Raw genomic sequence first — 15,148 nt, 5'->3', positions numbered from 1 at the left:
GTAATTGAAGTGCATGTGCTATTTACTCCTCAGATTTGATGAAAAGCAGTGAAGTTGGCAGAAATGTGTCCTGCTCAGAGCACTTCATGAATGCCAGGATGCTGTTTGTGTGCTGTAACTTAGTATGGTCCTGTGAAAATGTGCCAAACTTTAATGAGTTACTGTGTGGTCAGAAGATAAAGTTCAGTTTGGGGAGTGGATTTAGGTAGAGATTGACAGTGGCCAAGCAGCCACCACCCCGCACAGGTACGTGCAAACCTCAGAGTTCTGGGGCCAGTTCACAGGGCTGGGAGCATGACAGTCAGTGGGAAGGGAAGCATTTGGCTTAATTAATCATAGACATTAATGATTAGGCTGTATCACTTCAAACTGGAAAGTCTTGATTAAAATGTGCTTAACTCTTCCAGTTCCTGCCTTCTCTAGCTGACCTTCTGAAGTGTGGGGAGAAGAATTTTCACACTTTATGCTACTTAGACATTTCTGCATTTAAACAGCAAAACAATTTCACAAAGTGTTGGTGTGTGCAGTTCCATAAAATGACTAATCTGAAATAGTTGCACTTCCAAGGTCTAGCTTAACAAAAATCCTTTGAACCAGTGCAGCCAAACATAACTGAGGTTTTCTGCTGTAAGTGATGCTCAGAAAGAAATATTTTGCAGTCCATGACCTTGTGTGCTGGGGACTGTTGTACACAAGAGAGTTCACCAGGAGCTACTGAAGTTCTGGGCTTTGCAGTCATTCCAGGAAAAAAAGCCAGTGTTTTTTTGCCTGGGTTTCTTTCTCCTTGAATCTTGTCATCACTTCCAGTTGGGGTTTCACAGTTTTATCCTCCACCCTGAAAGGAGCATCACAACTTCGTGGTGTGATGTTGGTGACTGAAAAGGGGTGGGTGTGTGTAATGCTGGCTCTGGTTTTGGTAATCCCCTTTTCCAATACAGGACCAAGTTAAGAATTTTAATTTCATTTCCCTTGGAGCAATTTTATTTTCCAGGTCAGTTCTCTGGGTTCAGGTAGACAGGAGTGTCAGGCATAGTAAGGGCCAGGAGGAAGTGACAGTGGGGACAGGAATGGCTGTTCTGGTTATCTGTGTGACCCCCCATGGTGTGGCTGCAACATACGAGGACATGGCAACGAGCGTCACTCTTGGAACTCTGTCATCTTCGTTTGTGATGAACAATTGTAAATAAAGGGCTGAGTCTGGCAGGGAGGTACACGGTATTATCCTGGGCACAGAAATTTATTGGTATTCACAAAGTTGCTGAGAATTTGTATGGTAAAGATTACAACAGTCTCCAGCCTTCCAGCAGCCAGGAGTGTTTTGCCATTGTGTTACAATGCGTCATCCATCATCAAGGGATTAATCAGGACTCACGTGAGATGGTCTGAAAAGACCTTTGATGTTAATCTTAAACTCAGCAAGGAACTCTCATCCTGAAGATGCTGAATGTGTTATGATCTTGACTGTTAGTTTGGGAAAACTGTCTTTCCTCTGCTTTGAACTCTAGTTAAAAGTAGAGAAACAGGTTAATGACAACTTTAATGTCTTCAGGTTGACTGGGCCTTATGGAATGTAACTTACAGTATTTAGTGAGCTGAGAGCCTCTGGGGGTGGGAAAAGTTCCAGAATGCTGAAGAGTTGAGGAGCACTTTCCCTCACAACACCCAGACAAAGGCAGGACTTGGCTGTGTTTGGGGAAAGCGTGTTCACATCGGGGAGTCTGTCCTGGGTCACAGACTTTTTGGTAGTTTCACTTCTCTGTTTTGAAATAATGTTCTTATTGTACACAGAGATGATTGATCTTGACAAATTGGATAAATGGCCAAAATCAATAGCATTGGTTCCAGCCATTTTGGTGTAGATGGGTTCAGATTACTGTTTTGGTGTATTGCCTACGCAGACAAGTAGCAGCTGGCTGAGCAGAGTTCTGTGGGGGAGGATCTGGGGGCTGTGGTGGTTCCTAAATTATTGTGAGTCAGCAGCATCACTGTCATGAATTCACTTGTCATACTGCAACATACAGAAGCAGCATTTTAAGTCAGGTAGTGGAGCAGTTTCTCCGTTCTGCTGAGCATGGTGGGTCTGCAGCAGCAACTGCCTTGTGCAGTTTGTGATACTTTCATACCTGGGAAAGTTATGACTGTGGAACATCTGCAAAGAAGAGAAACCCAGAGTAAGGACTGGAGGGGAAATGGATTATTTAGCTCTAGAATGGTTTTATACAGTGTGTTTCATGAGACATCAGCAGCTGATATATAAAGCAGCTTGAAAAAGTTACCTGCAGGTGTGACTGGGGGCAGTTCTGTCTCCTGTCACTGCCTGCGGGTTGTTGTGCTTGGGAGGTGGGTCACATCAGTTATTGTCATTATTAGTGCTTTGAACTTAAAAGCTTGGAGCTTCAACAGTAAAATTTGACTGGCTGAGAGTAGTTGTTTATTTTTTTTACAGTGTGACTATATTTGATTCCAGAATATGATATTACATCCTTTTTCTCAGCCCAACAGGGCTGGGATACAGGGTGGTCTGTGGGACTTCCCCAGGGAAAAAAAACATGTGCTCAAGTTACCTTTCAGTCAGGGAACACTGAAGCGCTGATCTGGGGTAAAGATGTCTTAAAAAGTATCTGCAAGGGGAGTTTAGTCAGCTTGTCATATCCATCGTGAGTAAAATAAGTAGTTATGGGTTGAAATTGCAACAGAATGTGTTGAGGTGAGGCCTTAAATTTGGGGACAGGCTTTCAAGCCATAAGAAAACCCAAAACAGATTATATGGATATGCTGATGTGCTAATCTGGATTGATTTACAGCTACCAAAAAGTATTCCAGAGGAGATATGTACAGCTTCAATAATGAATTCCAGTCTGCTGATAACAGCCATTTTTCTTGTATGTTTTGAGTCATTCGAGGACTAATTTTTGGATCTCTGCAACCCAAAGATCACTGTACAAATTGGTGAAGGAGAGCATTGCTTAGTTGATTTTCAGAGACATCTCATGGAAGAGGGTAGAGCTAAATTCTTTGAAATTTCAGGAAAAGGGAATGAATTATACCACCTCTGAAGACTTTTTTTCCCACACAGGTGTTTTGCTGGTTTCCCTGGTTTATTGCAGGATTAGTAGGACAGAAGAATGGCATTGCTTAACTCTTGACCTGCACAGTGTGGCTGCAGAAGAATAACACAGTAATTCTCTGCCAGATCCAAAGACAAAGCTTAAACCAGCTGGACAACACTTTGTCCATAACTTCTTGCTTTATTTTGTCTGTAAGAGTTTCACAGACCAGATCATAGTGAAAGCTCCAGGAAAACACTGTGAACACACAATGAGATCTTCCCCAGCTGCAGCAAATCATTGGATCACTAATTAGGATTAGGGATCACTTTTCTATTTTTTTTTTTTTAGCCAAGACCAAACAAGTGAATTATGTATTGAGTTTGCAATTTATTTTATATGTATATAACTTATTTGAAACTGAATTGTCTTCAGTGACTTTGGTGCGTTGATGTTTGTTAATACTTTTTCAATCAGAGAAAGTGCCGAAAATGTTAAACTAGTGGAATTAAAACATTGCAGGCAATGTCAACTTTAGAAACTGTAATGCAGGTGTTGTACACATGCTGAAAAGTGCTGAGTGAACAGGTCTTTGTCAGGTCCCAGTCACAGGGAAATAAATGTGGAATTTGATCATATTGTCATGATGTTAAAGGGTTGGGAAGTAATCCAGGTGCTGGGAGGGGCAGAGAGGGTATGAGTTGTCCCTCAGTCTGGGTGTGTTGTCTTGAGGGAGAAGTACCTGTAACTGGAATGTACCTCCCTTCTCAGTTTTGCAGTACTGGTCTTATGGGACTCAGGTCATGGTAATGAGGGGAAGAATTACTACAGTACTGGTTAGGAGAGGGGCCTCTTGTTTCTTTGTTGACTTTCGGTTCACTTTGCTCTTTGCAAATGCTTCCTTGTCCTTCATCTGGAATGCAGATCTGGACTTCCCTCTACTTGATTTGTAGTGTCTTTTGCCTTGACACAAATATTTGATAAATAATCTGGTTGCATTTAATGCTCTTTTCTAAAGGAAATACGTTTTTCTCTGCTCCAACAGAATATATCTGAATGTAAATGTGCTATAGTAGCAGTAGTGACCCTGGTAAAATACTGGATTATAAAATACCCCTAGTGAGAACTACCCAACCTGTTATTTTTTTTAGGGTTCTGGAGAATTTCTTACTTCACTTCTGCTTAGGTTCTGTCCCCATCTCTGGAGGACAGGTAGGCAGGAGGTGTGTAGGATGCACCAGGGATAAGCCAGTAATTACATATTTGCAATTCTTTCCTGATGATGGGGAACAGCATTATCTTGGTGGGTGCTACTGAGCAGGACAAGTCACTTTGTTCCTTTGGGCTTTGGGCAAACTGTACCATGGGCTCTTCACTGCCATTTCTCTCATTCTGTCATGAGGTTTTGGGGAGGAGAGGGTGCCTTTAAAGGCTGCCATGACAAGGCTTTGGACAAAACAGAGCCTTATCTTGGCATCAGATCCTTGCAAAAGGTCTGTAGGTCAAAGTGCACTACGAAATAGATGTTTGATTTTGTTCCCCTCAAGAGCTAAAAAGACCTTTGGATTTTATTGAAATGAACAGAATACCATCTTCAGATTTAAAACATCTTATTTAATAAATGCTAAAGCTGTTTGAAAGTTCAGAACATTGTTCACATTTAAAGCCTAATACTATTTAAAATGTGTTTCTTGGGTTTGTGTCAGTGGATGGACTTGTTTAAGAGATGTGTGTACAGTCCCTGAAACCTTGCTCCCTGCAGCAGGGCAGAGCAGTGAGGAGTTTTAATATTTCAGGTAAATACTGAATTCTCTGGCATTAACAGCACTAAAGACAGATAAAGGGTTATTAGAGGGAGGTGGAATCTTAAGAGGCACAGGAGAGAGGCACAAGGGATGACAGTATTGAGGAGCTACAAAATAAGAAGCATCTGAGAATAATTGTTGGAAGGCATAATGGCTAGAAAGTTTGTGCTCTCCCTGTTCTGTGCTTTTGAGGAGTTGAGCCTTTTAGATTTTACATGTTTAAAATGACCTGTTCTTGGTACTCTTGGTACTTTGATGAGTAAACTCACCAAAACCCACTGGAACCCACTGGTTCGTTTGTGGTGTGTCACACTTGCTGGCTGAAGTTCAAAGAAGGCTTATCATCTTACACAGGCCACTGTACAGGGTCCCCAGATGCCACCTTTTCCAAAATGTGCTGTGGGCTTTTTAGTTAAATACAACTTGCTTCCAAAGACAAGCCTGCTGGCTTTGCTTTCTGTGGTTTCCTCAGTGCTCTCATACTGTTGTTGACCCAGTAGTGATGTGGTAACCTTGCTGGCAGAAACTTGGATCAGCTGAGGCTTGGAGGGCAGGTATCAATCAGCCAATAGCATTTTTAAAGATAATGTTTTTGTCAGTGGTGTTCTCTTGTTTGATGAAGAATCTCTCCTACATTACAGTCCTACAAGCTGCTTTTCTCTGTGATTTGGTCGTTACTCTTGTATGCCCTTTTATCCTTGATTGCTGTTACGAAAAAAAAAATCATCTCCTTACCCACTGCACTCCATATCTCAGTGTGTATTCACAAGCCCAGGCTGTTCAGGTTTGCAGGGCACGTGGCTGTGTGGGAGCCTGTTTGTGTCCAGAAATGTTGAAGGAGGTAAGACTCGGTCAGCGAGACCGTAGAGAAGTGGAGAGTAAGTAGGTAAAAGGACAGGTTGTTTTTGAAGCAGAGCTGTATGGGGAGAGGAGACTGTCAGGAGAGAAAAGGGGTTTAGGACATAGATGTGTCTGTATGTTCTTTTAAGTCAGTCATCTGGTTTGTGTAAGTGGTCGGGTATGTAACAGTGTGATTTGCCCCCACCCCTGGCCTGTTTCTCTGGAAGAACTTCTGTATGGCCAAGCTTCTGGCACATTTTCATCTTGGGATATATAGACTTGTAGTGTTGTTTCTAGAACACAAAACAGTCTTCATGGTTCTGCAACACAGATTCATTTGCTTTAAACTTGAAAAACAAGATGTGAATCTTTCAGTAAAAGCTGCTTTTCACTGAAACTTTTAATACCTGTATTTGGAAGATTTTGGTTTAGTGCACGATTAACATTTTAATCCATCATTTGGTGTTCTAAAATGGGCTAATACTTCTGTAATTCTAGAAAACCTGGTATGATGCTCTGCATTTTAGACACTGTTTTCTTCAGCAGCCAGATACAATTCAAACAATGTTTTCTGCAGAATTTTTTACTAATACAACTGTCCTTTAAATTTGGATAACTGTTTTGGAGGGCTAATGTGTGATATAATGGAAAGAACAAGTAATGATGACATAGCTGTGATTTGGTTATTCTGGCTCCCAGCACCTCAGGTGTGTGAGCACTGCCAGCTGCACGTGCCATTCCAGAATATCTGCATTTGTCCTCTCCACAGACAGCTGTTTTTCAGTCATGTAGACAGGCTGAAGGTATGTGTAGACAACTGTATTAATGGAAGTGAAAGCAAAATGAAAATAAGTTTGTTTCGTAGATACTTTATGTAGGTGAACTGCAAATAAATAATCTAAACTTGTGCAGACTCAGCTTGCCAGTTGTTATGATGACTATTGACCTAATTATGCTGTACCTGTGTCTTTTACAGTAAGGCCTAATAATGCTTGCAAAGTTGAAGCAAGCTTTGCAGTTACATTATAAGTGTAATTCAGTGGCACAGAATGCCCAGAGAAGCTCTGGATGCCCCATCCCTGTGAGTGTTCAAGGCCAGACTGGATGGGGCTCTGAGCTACCTGGCCTAGTGGAAGGAGTCTCTGCCCATGGCAGGGGTTGGAGCTCCGTGAAGACTGTGAGCATCTTATTCAATAAAGTGTTTATAGTAGTAAGAGCAACCTTTCTTCTTGGCTTTTGGGGGGGTTTATTCTGGATAACCAAATAGTGAAATTTCATGTGAGGCTTCTTGGTATCCTTAAGGAAATCAGTAGCATGCTTTTGATTCCTTGGTTGGGCTCCAGGCTCTGACTCCCTATTTCTGTGAATGTGTGGGGTGAAGCAGAAGTTGTTAGAAGTTCATATTCCATTGAATGCGTATGGTATTCATTCTTTATCATAAACTGACATACACCTATCTGGTAACACTACTCCAATGAGTAACAAAGTGGAAAGTGGCCTGTTTTGTATGTTTAGGCATATCTGCTTGATTAAATAACTTTAATAGATCTTCACAGAAAAAAATTTGATGAGGGGAGTAAATTCTGTTCTGCTTTCTGCATCCATTAAATTAGTCACTAATTTTTGGGAATGCTTTTGCAACCCAGCTGACATCTGATCTTTAGGAATATTATTGAAATCTGAATTGAGACTTGGCTGGTTAGAAAAACAAATCTCAACTTTTTTTTAAGTAAACATGTTTTATTTTAGAATAACAGATAGAGATGCAGTGAACTGAAATTGTGGTGGAGATAGGCCAGTGCTGTCCTTGTGACCTTTTACAGCTGCTGTTAACTGGACTGATAAATGTGTAATGAAGGGTAAAAGTTTACTTTTATACTGGTTTTCCACTGGAGGCTCCATGTCTTTGTGATTTGCTGTTGCAGGAGAGGAGAAATTGAATTAAAGGCTGTAATTAATTGAATTCTGGACAGCAGAGTTGAAAAGACCTGGGGAGGTTTGCAGGGTACAATGAAGCAGAAAAAACACCCAGTAAAATGTCTGCATTTCAGAAATGTGCAGTGCAGTATGTGATGTGGACAGAGGTTGGAAGCCCTGGATCCAGGTACTCCCAGAGAGGGTGTGCTGGGGTGTAATTCGGGGCAGCCGGTGCTTCCTGTTGGGTTTTCACAGTCCTGTAGGCCAAGGCAGGAGGAGATAAAAGAGGAAGGAATAACAGAATTGTGTCCCTGCTGAGGGTAATCTGGGCTTGCTCTTTGGACTCCTGAAATGTCTTGTTACAGTGAGCAATGTCATAGCTCAGTGGCTTTGGTTGTCTCTCTAGTCTCGTGTTCTGGTCAGTGTAAGTCTTTACAATTGAACACCTCCTTTGTTCCTGCTATTGGGTACGTCTGAAAAGCTCAGCTTGAGAATCAAAGCTTTAGAACCTCTGGTTTAGAGATTAACTCTGATCAAGTCTATGTTAGGAGCAGAAATTAAAGGTAACAGAGACTGAAAGAGGCTGGGCAGCTCCAGCTGTGGTACAGCAAGAACTTTGTAGATGGTGTGCTGGAGAAGGGGGATTCATCTCAGACTACAGATACTTCTTTACTGTGGTCTGTGTCTCCTCTTTATATTGAATATGCTTGTACCTTCCTTCCATTTTCATGTCAGTTTTTAATATTTGTTTAGACAAATGCACAATCAAATCTGGCAGTATAAAAGAGCACCTGGCAATTTTGTTTGACTCAGTGATAAATACCACTTGTACCTGCATGTAAAATGACAGTGAGGGATATTTAGTTATGAAAGTTAAGCCACGGGGAAAAGGTACTTTTGTAACAATAAAATCTTATGAAAAGGGGTTGCTATGAAATTTTAATGCTACATGTAAAAAATGATAATTTAAGGTTTTTTCAAAGGTCAATTAGAATTGTTAACAAGTGGAATACAAGTGTTAATACAGAGTTATTGGGGCATTTTTTGTGCTTAGATTACTTGCAAAACACTCATGTTGATCAATGGAAGAATATTTTGGGATAGTTGACAGACAACCTTTTTTTTTATTTCACCAATGCTCATTAATGCTGATTTCATTGTTATGAAAAGAGGTATCCCTTTAGGGAGTGTCTCATTTAGTGATATTAGTAGTAGTAGTATTTTCTCTTTCTGATTTGTATTACCAGAAATAACTCAAATTTGAATTCATTTTGAAGGAAAGAGAGAATTAATTAAATTTGCACTGACAAGCACTTTTGTTTCCTTTTTTCCTGGAGTTGGGAGTGGCTACTGATGATCTTTGTTCTTGTGTTTTCTGTAATGAAGCAGAGATCAGTTCAATTGAACTGTTAATGCAGTATGAGAACTGAGTGGTTGGCAAAGGTCATTTTAGTTCTGTGTAGTAACAGAAAAAAAGAAAGAAACAATATTATATATTAGGAAGAAAAGTTTAAACGTGCACAGTTAGCCACTGTATAAATGGGCCATACTCCCAGATCTTGGACACTTCATGCAGTTTTGGTGACATATTTAAAGGATATGGTAAATGCTAGTAAGGATGATTAGAGGTCTTCAGAAAACTTCCATGAATACACTGACTTAGTGTGGGACAGGGATGGCTTGTTGAGTTTGTGTATGTTGTATAAAATCATGCATGTCATGAAAAATTCAATAGAATGTGGTTGGGCACGTTAGAAAATGTCCAGTGGAACTGAGGCTGACATTTTTTGTAGTTGACTCCTACACAAAGCACAAGTGAACTGTGCCAACTGTCCTTTGGGAGGCAAAGATGTATAAATGTGTCTGAAAACAAAGCCATTCAACAGATTTACGTGGAAGCTCTGACTGGTAATAAGCGGTAGTGCAGACTCCAGCTTAAACGTCTGAGAAAGTTTCCTGGGAGTCCGAATGCTATTTGCTCTTGTTCTTGCACTGCTTTTCTTAAGAATCTGTTGTAGGTTGTTGCCAGAGAAGGTGATTGAGAGACTTTGGGTCTTGCCTGTTAGGATTTTGTGATGTTACTGTTGTCAGTAGTGTGGGGGGTTCTGTAAGTGGTCTCAGGTTGCCCAAGTGCTGTTGGATGAGAGAGAGGGCTGTAAAACCTGCCTGAGTCTAATCCCAGAGACCAAAGGGTTTCAGGACTACTATAATTTGCAAGACTTCATCCAACAAGGTTTTTACTTTAGCAAAAAGTATTGCATTTCAGTATTGCATCCCTTGTTCTTTTTGTCCTTGTGCATGCTCAGGAAGACAATGCCTGAAAAGTGGTGACTGTGCCTGCTGAGATAGGGAGTCAGGTCTGGGAGCTGCACTGGACTGTCTGCATGTTGGACAGACACAGGTTAGACACTGCCCTGGTCACTCATCCAGTGATAGCAAAATAGGAGGTTAGGAGACCCAAAGCTTCTGCAGGGTCATTCATAAACTGGTGCTTGGAGTTCTACAAAAAGTTTCCCCTTGGTTTTGATTGTGCTCAGATATAAACGGAAGCCTTTGCAGCTTGTGCTTTTCTTTTCCATTGCCTTTCCCAAAGGTATTGGGAACCGTTTTTGTGAATGGAACGTGGTTATTGTACTTTTGTGGTGTTTTTAGTTTTGTTGTGTACTCAGACCTGGTTCTTACTTGAAAACTGGAATTCTTTGGTGTTTGTTTGTTTAGACACCTTAAATCTAGAGAACAGTTCTCTGTGGGCTTTGCTGTCTTTAGGTCTGTTTTTCACATTGCTGCGAATTGTTCTCAAGGTTCATTAAATCAACTTCTTAAATTATATGACTTCTGTTAATAGTTTGACATGGCTTAACTGCTATACATTTTGTTCTGAAGAGCATATTTATTCAGAAGGTAATGAATCTTGTTTAAATATAGTCAACTGCATTGACTTCGTCCCTGTTTAATCTTCTACTTACTGCTCAAACATTTGGTAGCAGCTTCAGAAGGTCACATCCAAAGGAGTTCTGTACTTGTAGAGTTCAGCATGATGGGCAGTCTGTTCTGTCTGCAGCAGATCACAGAATCACAGACTTTTCTGAGTTGGAAGGGACCCACGAGGATCATCGAGTCCAATTCTTAAGTCAATGCCATTATGTTCCTGTGCACAGTGAAAAATTACCTTTAGGATAAAAGCAGATCTTTGTAGATTAATACTTTAGTTGTTTGCAATGTGGGAAACTTGTAACTGGTGGGGTGGGGTGGGATGCTCAGAAAGTTCCCAGGTTGTCAATATTGTGTATGACTGTGACTACTCTGGTTTTTCCAGATCTTGCCTGGTAGTTTCTGTGGGTTGTGAGTCTGCTTGTTCTTACTTTATCTCCAGAAGTGTGCTCGTGGCTCACAGCTTAGGTGCAAGTGTTTCCTTCTTTCCAAACTCCTCTACACAACAGTAACATCTAGTTCCAGAAGGAAAAAAATACATGAAAATGAGGGGGTTTATTAGAGGAGATGACTCAGAGGATAAAAGGTGGTGATTCTTTTACTGCTCCCTGTGTGTTTATTTTGAGTGTTGATCAAAATCACCTTAAAATTTTTTTAAAACCCCACATGCTTAGAGTAAAGCATGACATAACAAGTGCAGTGAGAACCAAAACTGATGAAAGAATGGAACCACATCCAAAGAAAACAGACTCTGATAAGTCAAATATAAAGGCATAATATGGCACACCTAAAGGGATCCTGTGAAACAGCTGATGCCATCAAAACAGTAATAAAACTCCTTGGATGTTTTAGGAGCAATAAACTATCTATTTGCTTCTGGTTAGGTAAGATGGTTCAAGGAAAAAGAGGTCATAGCAGAATAACTCAGGTTTTGTTGGTGGTGGCATTTTCTGTGGAGAAGTTAATGGAATACCAGTTGTATTACTGTCATCATCCTCTTGAGAAGGGAGTCTGGCTGTCTTGGAGCAGGTTAGGAATGATGTGGGTACAGAGATGAGGTGTGTGGAGTGGCCAGGCCTACCTGCTGCCCAGAGTCTTGTTATTTTAGCAGCAGGATTTGAAATTGCTATGAAGTGTGCAATCACTTTCAAGAGCTGCAAGCAGTTTCTCCACTCTTCCCTTTATTCTGATTCAGCTTGGGTTTGTTGCCCTTTTGTGAACTAAATCAGGGAAGTGATTCATTTAAAAATAAAAATGCCCTTTACGGGGACTTTTTTAAATTAGATTATTTCAGGTTTTGTTTTGATCAGAGATCAAATAGCTTTTGGCACTTGCACTGTAGTTGCTCTATTTCCCATTCTGTTCTTCTCTTTAGTCATACTTTGTCATATTTATGCCATTTGTATTGATGGAGTTTTGTTTGTTTTTTATAGTGACTACAGTTCCTGTCTCCCGTCTTTGATGGAAGAGGACTATGACCCAGAAGTGAACTCTCCACTGTAGAACAAGAAGCTCTTGTGGAATAATTGTGTCCCTTTAAAAGCAGCACCCAGTCCACAAAAAATAGAGTAGAAGAGATTATTTTTGAACCTGACTTTTTTGGTTCATGTGACTTATGTTCATGTAAATGGTGAAAAAAGGGGGAAATATTTGTGCCTGCTTCTGAGCTTTATATCACGTAGTGCTTAGCTCTGTGGAGCATTTACCAAGTTACGTGAAGACCAGAGTGTATCCTAACATTCATTTTTTTAAATACTTTACCTTTTTTTAGCAGATGTATGTGATAAAAATGAAGTTTATATTTTAAGAGCATTTGGGCAGATGCTTCTTGTTTAGATCTCAGCATTGAGGGCAAACATTTTTATGTAACGTCCTTTTTCCAGAGTGTTTAGGTTGATCTGCTGCAGATCATGAAATGTCCAGCAGCCTTGAGTGTATCTGTTCAGTATTAACCATGGTGTTGCTCTGAATGTTGTCATGCAGACTTGACAAACCTTTTTGTAATGTAAAGGCTGACTTCTCTACTACCACGACCAGAGGAAATTTAATGAGGTGAACGTGGGCGTGGCTTTTTTAAATATAAATTACCTTCTTAGGTATCTTTTTTTTGTAGTGAGAGTGCAAAGAGAGGTTAAAATGAGCAGCTGAGGGAGTGAAGGGCACAGTTGGCACGAAGTGCGGCCTCTCGTGCTCTGCTTCGAGACGCACTCTTGCCTCAAGGCTGGCCTTGCAGAGTACTGGAGAAGGAAGGAACCCCGAGGTCACTGAAGCACAAACTGAGGACATTGGACTGCAGAGCCCAAACTCAGGGTAAGGGGTCATATGTACTTCTTTGCTTATACAAAGTTGACTTGTTTATAGATACAAATGAAAAATTAAGCAAAATGGTAAATTGGACAACGTTCCACAAAAAGGTAGAATTCAGTTGCACGGGGCAATGAAATGTTCCTCGTTTTGAGCAGTGAAAATTGCTGTGATACATTGGAAAGAACTATTCTATTTTGAATTCATCAGTGAGACACCTCAGCTGGTCTCCAGTTGAACTTCCATTAAGATCCTTCCAGCAGTTTGTGCTCAGTTCCTCATCATTGGCTTTCTTAGCTTGGAAAGTGTCAGCGTAGGATATTCCCTGGTGCATGGGAGCCAGTGGATCTGGATACAGTTTTACTTCAGGGATGTGGAAGCTGACATACAGTTGTCTTGCAGGTCTTTGATCTGCTCCCAATGTCTCAACATCACTGGTTTATCATACTTGATTTACAGCTCCTGGAATAAAACATGCAGTGATCACCTCTTTGTGGATCATGAGGCAATGAAGGATTGTACCCCAAATTCTGTCATGTCTCAATTTTACACGTCTGTGCATTATGTGGCTTTTCTATGCCATTTGTTCTGCTTTCTTCCCACCTCTACACTCATTCTGTCAAACTTCATGGGTGTGTGTTAATTGTAAACAGGAAGTAACTGGGAATGTTGAAGTTCTTACCTGTTTTGAACACAAATTAAGTCAGCACAAGAAAAAAAAGTGTGCCACACAAAACTGCAGCACTTTTCCCCTCCTATTTGCATAGGACAAAGTTTGGGAGATAAATGATATTATTATTTCAGTTTGGAAAAGGTGACAGGGAAAGTTATTTTCATTTACAGATCCTGGCCATGAGGTTTGATGCCTCATTTTATTGAAGGGAGACACTGGACCTAAATGGCGCAGCATGACTTTGTTCCTGCCTGGCTTAACTTCTCAACACCGCAATCCACCAAGGTAACAGTAATAGCGATCATCTTTTGCAGTTATGACCACTGGTAAGATTGGTGTGTCAGGTTCTCTCTGATTCTGTGTGAGATATGTGGATTTGTGTGCCATTCTGATCAGATCCCTGCTTGCTGATGTGGTTAATCATTGCAAATATGGATGCTGTATTGAAAACTCATACAGGAACGTGGGATTTTTTGGGGGTTTTTTTCCAAATAACAAAATGCCACTGCTGGGTTGACAGGCTTCTGGGGTGTCTGAATGATGCTTCATTACATCACATTTTACTTTCTGCAGTCCCCTGCAGCCACCTTTGAGAAACATGGAGAGCATCTTCCACGGGGAGAGGGCCGCTTTGGCGTGAGCCGCAGGAGACACAACTCTTCCGATGGATTTTTCAATAATGGGCCCCTCCGAACTGCGGGAGGTGAGTGAGAAGGATCAGAGAGCAGCCTGAGAGCAGGCATTTTTTATTGTTGTACAGAATGAAGAATTCTGCCAAATATAAACATTTTCCCAAACTGTACCTTTTCAAAACATCCTATAAGGAAGTGTACTATTCTCTTCTCCCATGCCATGTGCTCAGGCCTTAAGGGGTTTTCGTGGTAGCTGTATGTGCATTGTGTGGCTTGTTTTCTAATACAATCACACATAAGTTCAGCTCAGTAGTTACTTAGTGAACACTGAGTGAACAACAAGAAAAACAGCCTGATATTTCCAGTGTTCTGCATGCTGTGTTGATTTTTTTTATTTGCATCCTTATCTCCTTTTGTTTAGACTGCTGGCATCAGCCGTCCCTTCTCCGCCATGATTCTGTAGATTCTGGTGTTTCTAAAGGAGCTCATGTTGGGCTGTCTGGCAGTCAGCCTGGCTGGCATGGTCCCTCTCGGGGCCATGATGGTGTGAGCCAGCGTGGAGGAGGAGGAACTGGAGTTCATCGCCACTGGAATGGCAACTTCCATTCTCGGAAAAGTTCCGCCTTTCAAGAAAAGCTGCCTGTTGAATCCAGGGAAGAGAAGAAGGAAGATAAAGAGCGTTTGCAGTTTGAGGAAGAAGACTTTGTAAGTGTGTAGCTTCTCACTAGAAGTGGCAGCTGTGAGAAGTGGCTTTTCAGATCTCATTTTTATTAGCATTGATAGGTGGTGAGGATCTAGGGTTGCATTCCATTCCATGTTTGAGATCACAAGAAATTTAACAAAATTATCCCAGCGCTGACAGGATGCTAATTGGTACCCACAGTGCTCAGGACTTCATGTCTTGTTGAACTATAGGTTTTGGCACACACATTTTGCCAAATGGTTATTGTGAACTGAAGGCATTGTAACACACAAGCCAGGTCTTCAGCAAAACCTGCA

The 15,148-nt window shown here is 41.1% G+C and overlaps 1 protein-coding gene across 2 annotated transcripts in view; it reads left to right on the top strand.

The window, feature by feature from the left end:
* GPBP1L1 (GC-rich promoter binding protein 1 like 1) overlaps nt 1-15,148 on the top strand; it is a 32,162-nt gene that overhangs the window by 2,619 nt on the left and 14,395 nt on the right. For both annotated transcript variants that reach the window (XM_071564568.1, XM_071564569.1), the window contains exons 2-5: nt 11,974-12,850; nt 13,688-13,802; nt 14,091-14,220; nt 14,571-14,854. In XM_071564568.1, the coding sequence (XP_071420669.1) occupies nt 13,743-13,802; nt 14,091-14,220; nt 14,571-14,854 (474 nt within the window). In that variant the 5' untranslated portion in view covers nt 11,974-12,850; nt 13,688-13,742. The remainder of the gene's footprint in view (nt 1-11,973; nt 12,851-13,687; nt 13,803-14,090; nt 14,221-14,570; nt 14,855-15,148) is intronic.

This window comes from Pithys albifrons, chromosome 10, assembly GCF_047495875.1.
Source record: "Pithys albifrons albifrons isolate INPA30051 chromosome 10, PitAlb_v1, whole genome shotgun sequence".
NCBI lineage: Eukaryota > Metazoa > Chordata > Aves > Passeriformes > Thamnophilidae > Pithys > Pithys albifrons.
Note: the sequence above shows the minus strand (reverse complement) of the source record. Positions and strands in the feature narration are given on the sequence as shown.